At 43.6% G+C, this 18955-nt stretch overlaps 1 protein-coding gene across 1 annotated transcript in view; it reads right to left on the bottom strand.

The window, feature by feature from the left end:
* Nucleotides 1-18529, bottom strand: part of tafa5l (TAFA chemokine like family member 5, like) — a gene marked incomplete at its 5' end in the record, with an annotated part of 32967 nt that extends 14438 nt beyond the window's left edge. Inside the window, 2 exons of the mRNA XM_079273161.1 lie at nt 8525-8674; nt 18433-18529. Coding sequence (XP_079129287.1) covers nt 8525-8674; nt 18433-18529 — 247 coding nt within the window. The remainder of the gene's footprint in view (nt 1-8524; nt 8675-18432) is intronic.
* Nucleotides 18530-18955: the final 426 nt, after the last annotated feature.

Raw genomic sequence — 18955 nt, 5'->3', positions numbered from 1 at the left:
TCCAGAACCCTGTCATCTCATTGCACCCAACAAGCTGATGTAAATATTAAAGAACGGAGACAAAATGGTCGATTCGGCTTCACCCTGAGCAGAGGTTCCTTGGCGAGCAGGGAAGAAAATCTAAAGTGACCTTCCTCTTGACACAGCAAGACACTGTGGCAAAATTTTCATTTTCACAGCCATCCGTCAGGCGCAACAAAGCGGAGATTTATCAGTCAGTTGCAGATGTAGTTTTGAGTACATTACAGGGCCAGCAAAACTCAATTTCCAGGGGCACGGAATAAAAAGCTGAGCTGGCAAAGTGGCGGGGGTGCTGACTAACTGTGGAGTGCATCAGCCCAGCCAGCGAGAGGCTGGCTGAAATAAATGCTTTTTTTTCAGCTCCACAGTATCCAGGCCCTCAGTAGCTCGCCCTTGTTACTTTTTCAATGCCATCAATGACAGTCTGACTTGAGCTATGATGACTTGATGAATTTCCCCCATGCTGTAAACCACGGAATGTTCCGTTACAGCGTTGGTTGGGATTAGTGTGTCGCCCGTGACAATTTCATCAACAGCGGCGTCACGAAAAAACACAAGCAGCTACAAAACGGCAACGCTGCAGTTTAGCGTTGGGCCTGTCTCGTTCCATCAAACCTATCTGTCCAATATGCTGGCACGCGCAACTGTGGGAGCATTTAAAAAGCTTATATGGTACAACCACCCACACGCACATCAACGGTATACCGAACAGACTTTAAGCCTCGGAGCTGAAGCTGCCTGAAAAATATCTGTCTGCTGCTATTTTCCCATCTAACAGTATCTATTACATGCTGCTATTATGCAAACGGCTGAGAATCATTCTGCTTTTATTGTGATAGGTGTCTGTTTGGATATGATTTCAGGGCCTGTTTGCGATGGTGGCAGCGTGCAGCAGCAGAGGTGAACCAGCTGGCTGCGGGGGTTGGAAGAGAGAGAGGAGAGAGAGGAGAGGAGAGGGAGAGAGAGAGAGAGAGAGAGAGAGAGAGAGAGAGAGAGAGAGAGAGAGAGAGAGAGAGAGAGAGAGAGAGAGAGAGATCTGTCTGGTTTGACACCTGGGTGGCCCCGTCCTGTTGCGGGCACTGTCGGAGTCCCACGCGGACCGTGGACGTCGGGCCATGATCGTCAGCTGCCAGCGGTCCCTGCTGGACTACGGTTTCTGGACCTCCAACTAGATCACACGTAAGACCATCTGTCCCCCCCGTGCACAGTGCCAAGCCCTTCCCTGCACAGCACAACACAGCACTGCCAGATGAGACTCAGAGCAGGGCAGTGAGGCACAACAGTGAGTCCTAGGCCAGACGCACTGTTAGTGTGATGTAATACTGCCTCTGCAGAAGTAAAAAAGAACATCGAATTTTTACACACGCCACAGGCAGCTCATGCAAAATGCATTTAGATGAGAGACAACAAACAACAAAGAGACAGTTGCGAAGACGTAGGAAAGACATGAAGAGTATGTTGCATTGAACAGACAACACACTGTGAAGTGGAGCACGCCACCAAACAATAAATTGTGTGTCCCCTCTGGTGATTTAATAATAATGCAGAGGCTTCTTTTGCCAAGCATCCAACAAGATTAGCTAACTAGCTTATCTGGGCACCGGAAACATTGTCACAGGTTTTAACAGGCTTTCTGGCTGATGTTAATTAAGCTTCAATAATGGTTCAATTTGACTTTCAGCCCTCTGTCCTCGACACAGCACAACCTGCTACCAGAGGCCTGATGGTCTTTCAGTTCTAATTATGACAACAGAAAACAACATTAAATGCATTTTAAACCCAGCCAGCAGCAGAGCTATGAATGACTCAATACTTCATCCCAAACTGTGTGTTATGGTGAGCAAGCTGCTGAATTACTGAGTTTCTGTTGCGTTCCTTTTTGGGCTTGTTTTGAAAATGGCTTCGCTTTTTGTTTTTAATGCATTTGTGAAACAAGATGTCATCTAACCAGGAGGTTAGCCCGTCTGGCGTGTTAACGATGTAAATATAGGATTGATTTTATTGTCAGTAAGGATATTTCATTCTAATTTTCCTGTTGATTCACAAATGTTGCTCTGTGGCAAACATTACAAACAGTCACTGCCAGATATATTGATATTTCTTGTTGTTGCAGCGTTTCGGGGCTGGAAATCACTTCTTTCAATCCTCTTTTTGTAATTGCTGTCAAGCTACTGCTAATGAGACTCAACTCTGTGCACACATCTGGGCAGGAAGTGTTGACACTGACGGTAGCTCCACAGAGAGAAAAAAAAAGCATTGCATATAATTAGCGAACAGACACAGTGTATCTATGTTAGAGAAAGGAAAGTCACACAAATGAGTGGGTATGACACGAAGGTGTTGCTGTGCAGAATAAGTGCTGTGGAATGTATATTATACTGAATTCATCAAGACAATGAGTAAACATGGAGGGAGTGTTGATCTTGCATTGCCATCAAACAGCGTCGACGACAAATTAAAATGAGAGCAGATCCGGGAAAAAAAGGAAAATATAATCAAATATACTTTTTCTGTTTCTTAAAAGTCTCTAATATACTCAAACAACAGTCTGCTTCTCTCTGCAGCTGAGGTCAAGAAACAGCACAACAAATCTTCTCAACAGTGTGTCTGCGTTATAAATCTGAAGAGAGCTTTTCCTCTTGCTTAATCTCCTTTCAACATCACTTTTTGGCTCATTTCGTGCCAATAATCATTGTGTGAAAGTGTGAAAGCAGAAGCTTGCAGCCGCCACATAAACCCTCTCCCCGCAGCCTGCAGACACTTATCACGGTGGCCATCAAGCATCATGCGATACAGTGCGATGTGGTGGCATGGCAACAACGGGCTACGGAGCGGGAGCGGGGGGGAGAGAGTCAGGGAGCAGATTAGAGTGAGAGCAGGGAGACAAGCAAGAGAACGCACATAATCCTCCTGTGTACAGTGTGCAGACTAAACCTGCACAACAGTGACACACAGATGCACACAAAAAAAGAGGGCAAAACTAAAAAGGCTGTCTTTTTAATGTGCTGAAAAAGACTAAGAAAAGAAGTTGTTGCAGAGTGAGAAACCGCTCAGTGAATTAAAACAAATGAGGAATAACATGAGTAAACACGTCATGCTGCAGAAGAGATGCAGCCGCCATCTGGGCCAATCAGGCGATCAATTCTTGGGTAAGTCACATACATTAAACTTTATTCGCTGCGGGGCTTAGGTAAGCTTGTCGGTATGTCATTATGGAAGTGCGAATGCCAGCAGGATGACAAGGGAGATAAAAAATATTTGTCCAATTGTCTCCTTAAAGCCACAAGCTGCAGACTGTCGTCCCAAAAGGCTACATCGTACGGAAGCCTTTGATTTTAGTTTCCGTTCATTACGGGCAACAGCAAAGAGATTTAAATCCTCAAGCTTTTTGCTGGTGATTATAATTGTGCAGATGAGTTTCTCCAATTTTTCACTCGCTGCAGAAAGTTGTCTGGCGACACTCTGAAAGGTCAAACTGCAAATACGGTCGAACATCAGTGCAGCAGTGTGAGAAGTGGCACTTGCACCATTCTGCTCACAGAAAACAAAGCTTATGATCACGCACGCGAGCCTCTGTTCCTTGCTACGAGGGTGGGATTGTGAATGGTGCAATATCCAATGTGACGTGTAGTAATGACAGAATCGCTGTGCGCTAGATTCCACGTCAGTCAAACTGGCAGGGTAGGAGAGAATGTTTATCAAAGTTTCAGTCATGACTTGTAATCCCCCCCCACCACTATAACTGGCAGCGGAAATGTTTGAAAACTGTGTTAAGATGTGGAATTTAAGATGTTGGGTTTTCATTTCAAATCCAGGCTGTGGTACCTGAGATAATACACTTGACGAGGGAGTAAACAGACTCACAAACAGGCAGATCCATTACTGCCCACTCGTACATCACAGTACTAATACTATAAAGTTTAGACGACAAACTTCATAATAGTTTAAAGTTGGTACATAAGACATTAATGTACTTTTTTAAATTATAGGCTGGAACCGCTTGCAGACAGATTTGCAGCTAGACTGGCGGATCCCAATAAGAGCATTTAAAAATGTAGTGAAGGGATTGGAGTTTGTAATTTCTTTCTATGTCTGTCTTCCTTGGCATATGATTCTGCAGTTGACACTTTAGGCTATGTTGTCTTGGCCAGGAGTCACTCGGTAAAGATTGTGTCTGAATGGAATGGCTCAATAAAGGTTTAATCATAATTTTAAGAAGTGTGCTGAATGACATCAACCAAACGGTGACTTTTGCACATAATTAAGGTAAAATCTGATACTAATAATTGTGTGAATTTTTCAGTGTAAACAAACTACATGCTTAGACCCAGTCCAGAGTATGTCGTTTTGAACCGGGGCACATCTGAAGTCTGAAAGAAAATGAATTGAGTGAATAAATCAGTTTGACCGCTGTCCATGGTGCTGATTCTGGAGCTGTCTGGAAAATAACTGGTAACTAAGTGAAGAACACATAAATCACATTATAACCAAATAATATGATAATATAATATACATCATTCTGAAAAGGGGACATTCTGCATGATGAATACTTTACTTATTTTACTTTAAGTATATTTTTATGCTGATACTTTTGTACTTTAGTAATATTTTGAGTATTCTACAATATTTTTACTGAGTACAGTATTTCTACATTGTGGTATTACTACTTTACTTCTAAGTACAAGATCTGAGTACTTCTTCTATCATTAGGCGGGATGGCCAATAAGTTATCTTATCTTGTCAGCATATTGCCTCACATGTTATCACTATATATATATCTTATTGATGCAGATCCTGGTTGCTGAGACTTGGTGACGCCACAACAAGCGGACTTAGTTCCTGTCAGTGCTTTCGTGTTTAGCATTGTGTTTAAGCACCTCTTTGGTCGTCAAGCGGTTATAGGCCATGCCTTGTAACTGCAGCATCCCGGGTCATTCATTATTCATGCTTACTCCAAAAGAAGCCCCTTGTTTGTGTCTTTGTTTCTACTTTTCTGCACTCGGGTGCTATTTAGCCACGTTACATTACGGTATCTCTCACTGGTTTCACATCCCAAAAACAAACATCTGACGTCATTATTAGCCTTTATCGCACTACTGCAAACAAAGATGCACTGTGCAGAAGTTTCACCTGTGAATCATAACTTCAGAGAGAAAAGCTGTATTATTCTTGCCAACAACTTCACTTTCCAAGATAAGTGAGCTTTTATGTGTCTTTTCCACCCTAAGAACCTCACGTATTAACCTGCCAAAAGCTCTGATGGATCGTTGCCTCAGCGACTCTCCATCTCATCTTTTTGTTTGTTTAGACTATTTTGCCTTTATTGGATGTTGAGTGTAAATACAGTCGTGGGGAGTGAGAGAGGGCAACAACATGGAAAAAACTGGAACTGAAGCGGGGACACTGCGGTTATATGCACCGACCTCTTTTCAAATCAAGAGTTTTATATGTAACTAGAATTCTGTGAATTGACAGGAATGGTGTGCAGGATTACCACTTTCTCTGGCAGTCAGACACTGCTGAGAAGTGATTTCTCTTTTTATGTGTCTTGATATTGGTGCATTACCCAATTTTTTTGGTCTGTGGGACTGAAAGGACATCACTTGATATTATCTGCGAAAAGGAAAAGTATTGAAATCGCAAAGAATGCTGTAAACCTTGACCAGAATAAGTTAACAGTATAATTAAGTGACTCACTAACTAAAAAAAAGCAACTAAAAAAAGCAAAGCAGGTGTTGCAGCGACGTGTAGGTTTTAAAAGAATCTGATGTGCTGAAAGTGAAGAAAAGCAAGATCAGAAGAGTCCAGGTAAACACACCATCTCAGGACAGAGTTCCTGCCCTTTCATTACTCACTACACTCGGTCCGCGTCGATGATCCAACTTTCATTAAAGGTCACTGTTCTATAACCACACGTCTCAGAAAGGCAGACACTCCTGCTGCTGCAGTGAATGAGTTACATGAAATTGACCCAGAGGACAGTGAGTCCTTGCTGCGCTAATAACAGCTCAGTGAAAAAAAACTGGAAAGCAAAGCCTCAGTGAGACACAAATGAATAAACATGTCTATAAGTCAGTAAATTTGGTTTATGTGCTTTAAGAAGGACGAAAAGGGTATTTATGGGACATCACATCAAAAGCAAAAGTGTTACTGAACACACCCTCAGATGAAAGGTCAGAGAGGAGATGTGGCAGCAGTGGACCCATTGCTCTGCCGCAAAAATTCCACTTTAAATTCCAATATGCAAAAATTCCACTTTAAAGCCTCGTAATGATGGACGCCGTTTTCAGCTGTCAGCAGAAAGCCATTCAAACGAGCCAGCGAGCAACAGGTTGCATCTTTAATGCACCGGCTATTAATGTAGTGTAGGGTGTGGCGCGGCGGGAAGCCAGTAATAATCAATTTCCTGCTGCTGTAATCATAGCTCTCTGTAAGTTAATTAGCATCTGTTGAGTGTTGCGGAGAGACGTCTGCAGAGCGGGGCCGGTGGTTAAAAGCAGTGTGGCGAGTGTGACACAGTCTAACGTCAGGGCTATTAGATTAAGGCTAACATGAGTCATTGGGCGATGGAACTAATGGTGCATCTGATACATGTGATACTGTGCGATCCAATCAGTGGCGCAGATGGACTTTGTCTCATCTATTTTATCGCCCTCGTCTAGATACTGTCCAATAACACCAAGGGGGGGCTCCGAAGTACAAAATCTTATCTTAGAAAGTGCATGAACACCACGCATTCTCCTTTGCCAGTGATCTTCAGTGAGCTGGAGTACATTAAAAACACCAGAGGAAGAGGAAAATTCCACATGAAGGGGCACAAAGCGACGACTAATTTGTTGCTGACTGCAGGAGTTCTAATGCAGACAGCCGATCACATAGTTGGGAGTCAAACTGTCTAAAGGGCATCAAAAAGGGGAGACACGCAAAGTGATTATCGATTGGCTGGTTAAACAACCAAATTACATCGCCAGTTGCCTTGAATGGAGAAAGAAGGAAGCCCATAAATCTATTGGACCTATTTTTTCTTTGGTTTGCTGACTTTTATTCAATGTCTAGGATAGGATTGGGTGGTATGTTCCTTGATCAGGATTTTTCTTCCAAAACAAAATGATGAATTACGACAAATACTTCATTACCATCAAAGTTGCTCCCGACTTGGAAGTCCTCCATATTGGAGCTTTTATCAATGCTGCTTTCACTCTCTTAACCCTAACCAAACTGTAACACCAGAGAGAAGAAGAAAAGAGGTTCAGTTACAAAATACATTTTTCATGATGTTGTGGCATGTGACATTTTAATATGTCCCTGTAGGCAAAGCACAGGGGCAGTTAATGAAGCACAGCGTTGGTTCAGGCAGAGCGCTGATGTTGTGCTTGTGTTGGCTGATTGGCAACAGCTATTTGCAGTATCCAATCATATTCATGCAGGTATCGGAACGTGACACTTATTGCTGTTTCCTTTGACGACCGTGCCGACAAAGTTTGCTGCTGCACCCTCCCAACCGCCACCTCATGTGCTATTCGTGTTATCGATGAGACTTAATGGTCATGTGTGTTTTTATTACGAGGGATTAGCGGACTATAAATGGTCTATTCTAAGGTAAGTGTCTCTGACTGAAATAACATTATTAACAACTACGTGTTCCTGCATTCAGGCCTCGGTGTTGTGCATGCTGGTTCAGTGGAATGGGACCCCGAATAGAATGAATCCATCAATAATGCTAATAGTTACACCTGTGCTGTCCCTGTTAGGATTTTTCATGATGTTCCCGTTATGTCAAAATGTCCGCCCTGAAAACAGTCCATGTATTCTGCAGAGTTAATGAGTCCAACTGACATTACTTGTCATTATCACTGTTTATTTCATGTATTTTTAGTCGCAGCTGTATTTTACTCCAATGATGTTGACTATTTTATTTTTTGTTCATCTTGTTTATGATGTATCATGTTAGTTTCCCACTGGGACTGGTCTCTGGAGTGTAGTGTGAGGAGCCTCTCTGCCGGTTTCCAGTGTTTATGTCGAGCTAAGAGAAGCTAAGCGGCTGCCAATGGCAGCTTTACTGTGTGTTTACCGGACAGATATATGACTGTGGTATCAATCTTCTCGTCTAACACTTCAACAAATCAGCGTATTACCCAAAGTGACAAACTATTTATTTAACTAACGTAAATATGTATTATATAACTTCACAGCACATCATCAAAGTAAAGCCAAGAGTCAAGCGTTTATTCCGCATTTTCTTCAGTCAAATCTTACTTCAATCAAATAAATGCTCAGAGAGCAATTCTAGTTTATGTGACGGTGTATTAATAAGGTCATTGTAGGGAAATCAATGAAATGGTCAGACAGGTGAGACAGTGATGCCTGTCATGGGAATAGGTTGTACTTCAGTAAGTGAATTCAATTAGAGTAAAACAAAACTGTTTCTAAGGACCCGCTGAGGATCCATTTTTCATCACTTCAACATTTATTACCCACATGCGGGGAAGGTCATTGAACTCACCGTCTACACATGCCGGCCTCGCCCTGGTGGTCCCGGCGATCTGGCCTCTCCGGCAGGCGCAGCGGGCCGTCTGCCTTGCGATGGTCCGTCTGGGGACGCTGCTGTCTCTGTTGAGCATCACTATCTCGCAGGTTCCCACCGCCAACTGGCCTGCCGAACACAGCAGCGAGGAACAAAGTACACAACATAACATTAGCATAATGAGAGTGCAATGAACATATTGCAAAGGAGAAGCTGGGCCACAAAGGGTACGACAACAGGCAGCCTGGGGAGAGGGTCTGCATAGAACGGAACAGTTTGATGCTCTCATTTAACAATCTCAAATGGAAAAATGAGAAAGTGATTTCAAAGCTTTACAAGCAGCGGGCTAGAGGGCTTCTTCAGTTTGTATACAGTATGGCTGGCTGCTCTGTTGATAGAAGTATCTCATAGTGATCCTGTGGAAAACAAATCCTTTTAAGAATCTGATAAAAAGGATATTTTCTATTTATCTATAACAAGCCTACCAGTCCAAAGCTCCATGAAAGTGGTAAAAGGAACTCGTTGATGAAACATGGACCGGTGGCGGAAATTGTGTGTGACTGACTCGGTTGACATGGCAGCGGGCCCCGTGGTCCTACAACAACGGACCAATTTTCAAGTCAAGTTAAGCTCTACTGAAACGGCAAATGGACAAAATGTCTTAAAGTCATGATTACCTTTGCTCAGAAACCACCGCAGAGTTCTCCCGGGATTATAAATTGATGGATGACTCCATGGCCGAGGACCTGTGGCTACGCAGGTTTTCATTTGGAGTTTCAAGTTTGTCAGAATTTGATCTCTGAATGATTTAGGATACACAAACTGGGGAAACGAGTCTCAAGTCAAACAAGTCAATAGTGTGTTTTCGCTACAAATGTACTACTTGTGAGGGGAGGGGGTAATTCAAAATACATGTTCTTTATCTTGATTATTGTATGACAAGGGAGTTAAAGGAGTTGATAAAAACACGTTTAACTCTTTACTCGGCATGGAATGATCGTGATGAAGTGAACACGCTTCCAATTTCAATAAACATTGAGTGACTTTGTAATGCCAAGAGATGAATTGCCACTCGGTGTTTCAACACGCAGCAGAGCACCTGTCTCAAATTATTGACAAGGTGAGGAGTTGAACTCTGCGCCCAGAAGCAGCTGTAGCGCATGCGTGGCTCCGACGATCGTTTGTAATGAGTCACACTGAAAACTTTCCAACAGCCACGGGCAGACAAAAGAATTGCTGAAACAATGATGCTTTCAATGGAGAGATTTATTCAAATGAACCCTCGGCATGGCCTGTTGGAGTCTCAGTGAACACTTAATGACGAGGCAGCAGTTTTGTTTGGGTAAAGTATTTGGAAACCCGAGGGAACATATTTAATTGTCTTTTATTGAGGCCTTCCTGGTGTGTTTGGGGGAATTATTATACGTTAGTCTTGTGTTTTTGAGATAAACAAGCATGAATCACAGTAAATTGCTCGAGAGTGTCTGCTGCTTTCAAAAACACATTTGGAAGAACAAATTCAAAATATGTAGATGACACATTTTAGGTTGCACCTTTGCCATTTCAAAGCAGAGGAAGGTTTATTGCAGCCTCAAATGATATTAAATGATATTAAAAAAGCAAGTCAATAACCTGCTGAAAAATATTAACGTGAGAGTGCATCGACTCACAGCACATTTCTTAAAAAAGGTAAATCTTAGAAAAAGTGAGGGAAACTTGCTTCACCTTTGTAATGATCTGGAAAAATGTAAAATATGTTCTTCCTTCTCTTCGAATAGACAGCTGCCAGTGGAAGGCATTCAGGCAGATACGGAAATAAAATCAGCTCAGCGAGGGTAGATTAGAGAAGAGTCTGTGCTGCAGTTCTTGTAAGGTCAATCCCTGGCATTCACCAACCATCACTCCTTTACACTGCTGCTCCTAGTCGCTCCCCAACACCCTCAAAGGCTCATTAAGTGAGACGCTAACTGCTGCATAGAATGAAATGACTAACAATGGCAAAGGTTGAAGGGGTTGTTGATCAACACAAATGACTCATAAAATTGCCTCGGCGGTGCTCTGGGAGGTTTCAGAAGCTGCCAGTTTCAGAGCAAGACATCTTGGAAATATTCCAAATGACGAATGCGGTTTTGTTTGATTATGGTGTCCGTGTGACCTTTCATTTAGCAACATCAGAAGGTCAAACTGTCCCCTGGCCGCGGAGAGAATGGAGAGAATGGAGAGAATGGAGAGAATGGATCTCGCTCATTTTTGTAATCCCGTGACCTTTCCTTTAGTGTCAACATTGGGCAACACTTTGGCCCGTAACAAAACGGAGTTAGCCTTAACCTCACGATCCCCAGAGGAGGCATCCTAATGTTGTTGGCGAACCCGGTGACCTTTCTCCGAGCACCGCAAATCGGGTCAAATTTTCCATTTGCACACAAGAGCTCGATCGAATCAAGAGATCATACTGCCGTGAAATGACACCTTGACGTTCTTCAGAGGATGAACCGTTTTCATTTTTGCAGCGCTCCACAAGCTTTCCCTCCAGCTCCACCGCTAGCCGCTCTCTTTTCCGCCGAGGCGAGTCCCTGTATGGTCAGTGGGGTGCTTGTGGGACAGAGGTGCCATCAGATATTTCAGCGCTGAACAGATGAATGGGCTTCATGCAAAAAAGGCCTGAAGGAGGTGAATAGTAAGAAGGAGGGGTGGAAAGGTAGGGGGGGGGGGGCTTTGTAATGGGCCCCTCAGCCACGGCCGGCGCTCCATCATACACGAGTTAATTCATGTGACAGGGGGTTTCTGTCACTCAGCGGCGTGAAGACGCTTGTCCTCGTGTCTATTTCACATGATGAAATGCACATACGGCGGCGAGGATCCTGTCAGACATCTAGAGGGCCACAGGAAGCCGACACGGAGCACAGAGGCCGTCTCTCAGCGCTGACTGGCAGCCTGATGACCTTATCACTGAATCACAACAACATACAAGTGCAGAGCGGCAGCGCGAACGCACAGGGGTTGAAACACACACACACACAAACAGCTCAGAGCAAAGACGCGAGTATGTGCTCTACATGTCGGCGCTTTGATCAGACACAAACCAGGAGCACACATATCTCAGTAGCTCTGGCTGAAATAGGCTGCCAGGAGTCCACGCTCGCTTTCACAATGTTCCCCTGTTTCAATGTGCGTCATCGTTGGGCTGAGAACTGGTGGGCATGACGAGGTTATTAAACTCTGGATGCATTACACTGGCTGGCTAGTATAAAACTACTAATTATCTTTCCTGTCAACATCGCAGACCGTTCCTTATTTAGACGGATCAATAAAACGTTCACTTTGTTCTGGCTTATCTTCTTTTTTTTCTTGTTTGTGTCTTTAATTAAGACTGTACAGATGCACCAGTAGTTAGTCCTGACTGATAAAATATACTTTTATCAGATTAAACAGACCAACACATCAGACACAGCACCCGCACTGCTCGCATATTCAACTGAATCCAGATTGGGAGCAGTGAGAAAGGCTCTGCTTCTCCTCAGGGGATTTGCCATAAAGTGATATGACAGGCTGCAATGAACGAACGATGACAAGGATTCCATTTCCATGTTAAAACAATCTCCCTTTATAGATTGTAATTACTCGCGGGCTGCTTAAGATGGAAGCGAGGTTTTACAATGTTTTATTGGGCGCCTCTGCAAATGACAGATTCAAACCATGTTTATTACAAATCCCACTTCATGTAAAGCTAGTTCAGTTAATTGTTCATGACAATATGTATTGTCGTTGGAATTATTCGCCGTAAAGACACAGCCATAGTGTGGAGCCAGTCAGTGTGGGCTTGGCTTAAACGTCCTGGCATTGAAACAAACCCGTTTCTTTCCCTGAGAGTCAATCAGAATCTAAACACTACCCTGGCATCCAATAAAGTCTGAGTGATTACAACCATCCCACTGTATGCTCCTTTCGTGAGAGAAGTGCCGATCTCAAGGATGAAAATGGGACATAGAGAGCATGCCAGTCATATCAACGTCCATCAAATCAGATGTGAATTCAGCTGATCTTTTATGGAAGATTTTAAGAATTGTGTGAGATGTAATACATATTAACGGTGCAGGTAATCAGTTCAAATAGATTTTGTGGTGGCTGCTGTTTTCACATTTTGAAATGTAATGAGAACTGACTCAACCCCCATACCACCAAAAATCATAAGTCCATATACAGCAACCTCATACTGCTCAGATTTAGGCTTTTCCTCTTTAAAGTCTTATATTCATAGATGCAAATCATTTTTCATCATTTTGTTATGGATGAATTGACCAACTCAAATGGACTGCTCATCTCGCGCTTTCCGACCTGAGCAGAACAAAGCGCGTTACAAAGCCTCTTCTTCAGAGGCACTCGCATAACGCCGGTGGTGATGAGGCCATACAACGGGCAATTCGGTATTCAGTGAGTTGCTCAAAGACACTTCCAGATGTGGACAGGAGGAGTTGAAATGAGACAAAAAATCCGTAACGATTAATCGATGACCCTCCGCCTGTGTGTGGTTAAGGGGGGAGAGCAGTAAGTCCTCACATTTGACAAGCTGAAACCCGACCACGGGCCTCATGCAGGAACCACTCGTACACACAGATTTGCTTGAAGTGGAACAAGTGATTTATGAGAATGTGTGGTGTTCGCCAGTTTTCTCTTATTTAGATTTTTCTCTCAGCTACCAAGAAATTGCTTTCAGTTGTGTAAAGATAGTCGTCCGTTCTCCGCAGGATGGATAACACTTGTTTGATTCAAACATTGCAAAGCCTTAATCTGAATGAATTTACATGCTGGAGAAGAAGAAAAAGAAATATGAAATGAACATTCTATTCACCAGGATGTGAATGCTTCCCGATGTATGAAGAATTAAGCAATTAAGACATTTGTGCAGGTAAGAGGTTTGCAGAAACTGATCTGGAACACTCTTATAAATAAACCTCACAGAAAAAAAAGAGATTTGAGTTGAGAATTTGGGTTGCAACTATATCACCTTGTTTTCACCTTGTGAGTCAGTGTGTGAGTCATCATGGCATGGCATGGCATGGTCTTGTCCTGGAGGGACCTACTGTAGCAGGAACTACCAGAGAAGTACTTTGCCAGGTGCTTATATTTCTGTCTGTGGACAGATTTTGACGAAGTCACAACAGTGCAAGATGCATTCACGAAACTTTACAGGTGGGTGTGGAGTGGAGACCGAAATAAAGGTTGGGATTGGGTTCCAAGCCAAGACTGTTGACTTTATCATTTTTACATTGTTATATTATATTTCTGTCGACCGACTAATGTTGTTGTCGATTCCGCCCAAATAAGAACATCAGAGTGTTCTTACATGAGGTTCATTGTTTGGATTCTTTGCTTAAAAATGATTCGATATTTATTTCTTGACAATCAACCAATCGATTAATTGGAGAAGTATTTCCGCCTCGCCTATGACGTACATTAGTTCATGTACGTCATAATGTTATTCACAGTGTCACATTAGCCAAAAACCGAAACACGCGCTTTATATCAATGTGCTTGGTTTAAGGGGAATACCGCTGCTCAATTTCACATGATATTTGAATACTGTACAGCAGTCCGATCAATATTTATGCAAGTGAACAACTCTCTGCTGAAGTCGGAGGACCTGTAATGGTATGCAATTTAATCTGAAAGCTGACAGGAATGAATCAGGAACGATGGCAAAGGGAAGAGTGGGAGCAGCCAGGGTGACTCCTGGAGAAGAGTGGTATGCTATGCTGCTGCAGGATGAGGCTCATTTAGCTGCAAGCAGTAAAATAAGCACGGAGTTGGCCCACAGTCAGTCCACCATTCATTGTTCTGAGGAGCGACTCTCACTTCCTGATGACAATGCAGCTGGAGAGTGTGTGCGCTACTCCACAAATTGAAACTTCTCGTAGCGGCAGTAGGATGGCGCTCCCTCGGGAGGAAAGCCGGACTCAACAGCGTCAGATTGTGTCCTCTCTCACTGGAGAGCAGAAGCGTGCTGTTTAGTTTGCTAACGTCGCTCTCCTTGGACATCCAGGTCCTTGCAGCTCAATTTCGTTCTCAAACAGTTACCACTCTCTAACACTCAGCGCTGCCATTGTGCGACATTGCCGAGGGCTGCTTTAAAATAGAAAATATTCCCCTTACATACACCCAGTGCAAGGCCTGGTCTGCGACATGCCTTGGACGGGTGCACATGACGGAGGTGGCTTTCTGATAGATTTCTGTTGCAGCGATGCAGCACAGTCTGGGCTGCAGAGACACTGCAATGGAGAGTACACTCAGACAATTGGTCGTGGATGAATACAGGCTTGAGGCGTAAAGAGTGAATGTACAATATGGCTTGCAAAAGCAAACAGTAGCTCAGCTGAATGTGATGCAGAGAGAACGCTAATGCCACAGTGACTCACTTTCGAATTGCATAGCCCTCTAGGATGCCCTCCTTCTTTAATGCAAGGCCAGAGAAAAGGGTGAGCGTCAGAAGACCCCTATTGAGACCACATAGGGTACAGTAATACGCGATTGCTTGAACCGTGGCTTTAACATTCAAGCACAGCCCTCTCGGTAAATACGTTCACGGCATCAGCCGGAAAATAGATCAGGACACAAGACTGAAGGAACATAACTCAAATCATTTACACCACTCTGCCAAATGATGGAGCGGTTTCAAGCCCAGAGCTTTCCGCAGAGAAAATAACAATGCAGAAAAACAGAGCGGTTCACTACACTCAACCACAAGGGAGGTCAAAGCTGAAGGCTAGAATGAATTCATAATCAGGGAGCTATGAAATATGAGCTTTGTGTGCTGCCAAATTGAGTTAGCTGTAAAAAATATTTTCATTTTGTTCCATAAAGATGCTCGTACTTTTACAGCTCTGCCACCTATAGAACAGACTTCGATGATTTGCTGCGTATTTACAGCCAAGGTCAATCAAAGCGGGTCACTTTTTGCTTTATGCCTCCTTGAAGAATGGAATGGAAATCATCCTTTTCACTTCAAAAAAGTGGGTAATTCTTTGCTACTCTGATTAGTTGAATGCTTGGATGGATAGGCCCTGCTCCCTGAGTTCATGCACCCAAAGAATTTGAAATTCATCATTCTGGTGAGGACTGGCTGTCTCCCACGCAAGCACTGATTTGTTAAAAAAAAGTAAACCTGATAGCTTCTGAAATACTTTACCAGGATGAAATCAGTCTGGTTTATGAATGGCATTTGAACAGGAGACATCAGAGACACATGACAGAGTCCACAACGCAAAAAAAGAGTGGACCGCCATCATCAACGGAGCTTTGTACTGATTTTGAAGCCACAGTGACTCATGCTAAAGTTTTGTGACACCGCCTGTGGACGTACCTCATAAAATCATCCGTCAGTCCTGTCGACAGTTTGTACCGCAGAGCAGGAAGACTGGACAGATTGTTGGAAATGTCTGCTTCTCACATGAATTATTCATAACCAAATCAAAGTGACACGTTAATCATAATACACAACATGTGCTGTAAAAACTAACATTGCTGACGGTTGCACTTATATGACACCAAGTTTAGGATCTCTAGATGAGTCATCCAACGTATTGTGTTATATTAATGACACCTTTAGCTGAACATGAAGTGATGTTGAAAATGTCTAGGTTATTTGAACACAGATAACGTGCTATGTAGCATGAGAGCTACTTTTCATAAACTGTCTCACACAGTCATGTGATCCAGTGTTGATATTTTTTTTCATATTAGGAGCTTTAAAAAGCTTGAAACATCCAAAAAGAAATCAGGATTAAAAACAAGATGTTATACATCTTAACAAACCGTTTGATTGACAGGTGATCTTTGGAAAGTGCAGTGCATGTACACTGTAACAATGAGTGCTTAATAGCCTCGTAGATGCTCAAAGATCTTGAGGAATGCCACTTCTAAGATGCAAAATGGCCTCATTCCATCAGATCAGATGTTCCCACTTGAAGTTGAAATTTATTCTTGGCATTTGAGTTCCTTGAGCTGAGTTAGAGCAAAGGCCAACTGTCTGTCCACCTCCAACTTACAAATGTGGATAAAAATGCTCCATCCCCGCCTCTTCACACACACACACACACAACCCAGAGCAATGTGGTTGATAAAGCAAGCAGGAGTTGCCACCGCTCTCCGACTGCACCACTGATCCGGAATGTGGTCCAGCGAGGAAATCCAGACATTTCCAAATTTATCGTCGAATAAACTGGCAACGTTGAGCGCGGCTGACAGGCCATTCATCATGGCGGGCCCTGGCCCAATGGCGTGCGCTTACAGGGCTGCTGCTCTTTGATTTCCTGTCCTGGCCGCCATGACAGATGAGGTACAGAGAGGGTGAAGGTGATGCAGCCTCCCACCACCACAAGGCTTTACCTCTCTGGCCACGAGTTCAACCGCACATGTTGCTGCTTCCAACAGGGGCCATGGAGGTGGAAGTTTGAATAGCTGGTCATGAAAGTGATGAGTGGTTTGATTCCATCAGTGGTAGGCGGTCATAAACAATTAAATGTATACTGTAAAGTAGCTGATGAAAAAAGGCAGTAACTGCCCTGACTGGTCACAGCTGCCAGTTTCAAAGGGGGGATTTTATGAGGAATTGAAGATGACAAGTACGGATTAAATAATACTGCATGCTTCATTGCTGAAATTCAGCTCAGGGCTGGAAGGAGTGAGCGACACACAGAGAATGTCAAAGCTCAAATCATATCCAGAGGTTTTAACTTGGCCAAATCCAGCAGAAATCGATTTACTCGAGGAATATCATGGGTAGTAAAGTTCACCAGAGATTGATTGAACAATTTTGTGCAATAACACTCTAATGCGATTATTTTTCGGATGAAATTGAGTCAATAATAAATGGCTTTAGAGGAGGGTTGCTGTTAACGCCTCAGATAATTTGCGGAGACTTGAGACGGTTCATGGGCGGCAATAAGAGGCTGGTGAGAGCAGCACTTTGGAAGAAAACACTGCAAATTAGAGGCAAAGGGAGCACATTTCAGAGCACAGACAGTTCATTTTTCACATCAGTGTCTACTTTTGTTCCCGGCAAGCTGCCAAAGACATTGATGTCGGCACTATCCCTCCTCCACAGCAGTAATTATGCTGCTGGCCAATGCTTGATTAAAAGATCTAATCTGCAAACTTAGTGTTCGACATCTCCCAACAAGTTCCAATGCTTTAAGCCAGTTCTCGGGTGGGTCGTTGACGCCACCGGAATCCGAAATGTTTAGTTGTGGACAGCAGCCAAATGAAGTGCAGGGAAACATCCTTTTGCTTTCTGTATCAGGGTGGAGGTGTAATTGCACCAGCAGATGTATTATTCAAGAGGTAAGCGGATGGGTATCGCCTTAACCCGAGTGAAAATATAAAAGCTTTGAAGGCAGGAGTCGGGCCTCCTCCTGTCTGCACTGGGAATTATAGCAATCAAACTGTGTTGTGTCACCTGAAGCTCAATTATGGCTGCACTAAATCATCATCACACAGGGTAGCAAAGAGCTGCATCAGAATCAGGAAAACCACAGGGTTAGTTCAACAACAAGGTTCTACATTATATTATTGTGAGAATATGGCCACTGCCCTATATTACAAGTAATATACCAATAAAGAATAGTTCAATAATGTCACCACAGGCCTGCTGCTGAGTACCATCCATTCACTAAAGGAACATTATTGTATTCAATCAGATTACATAAATACCACAAGGCCACCATAAATTGACTGGCGATGAGCACAGACACATTAGACATCATGGGGATTTATTCTAAGCAGCACAGGATCCGACCACACCATGTGCAGCTGCATCCCAAATAAGTAGCCCTCAGAGACAATGGTGGTGCTGACAAAGTAAAAAAGAAAACGACAACTAGAAGTGTCCTTACCCTCTCTGAGCAGATGGGAGTAGATGAGCCAGAGGAGCAGCAGGCAGCAGAGTGACGCACCTCCACCTGCGGAGAGCGTCTTCACTCCAGACTGCATCCTACACCTTGAGCCTTTCTTGTTTTCTTTTACAGATGATCCAAACTTTGAACGCTCGTGCCGCTCAGATGTCAATCAGATCGGCGGAAGAGTGGCTAATCCACTGGCGTTTCCACAGGCTGTCGTCGGCATCCATTTTGAGGTTATAAAAGGAGAGGGACTGATAGTAATCCCCCCTTGCTTTTCAAATTCCCTCGGTGAGCCGCATATCCATCCAGGCTGCTCAGCGCACGCACGCACACACACACATGCGCCCATGGACGCACGCACATACACACAGAGAGGGTACAATGTCACCAGATCTGGCCAAGTTTACGCAGCTGTGGTCTCAGGAGCTGAAATTCACTGGCAGGCTTCTGCAAAAAAAAAAAAAAAACTGTCCCCCCCGCAGTCCTGATCCGCACACAGAGACGCTGATGATGCTTG

This window comes from Melanostigma gelatinosum, assembly GCF_949748355.1.
Source record: "Melanostigma gelatinosum genome assembly, chromosome: 8".
Classification (NCBI taxonomy): domain Eukaryota; kingdom Metazoa; phylum Chordata; class Actinopteri; order Perciformes; family Zoarcidae; genus Melanostigma; species Melanostigma gelatinosum.
The sequence above is the reverse complement of the archived record's forward strand: the minus strand, read 5'-3'. Positions and strand labels throughout refer to the sequence as shown.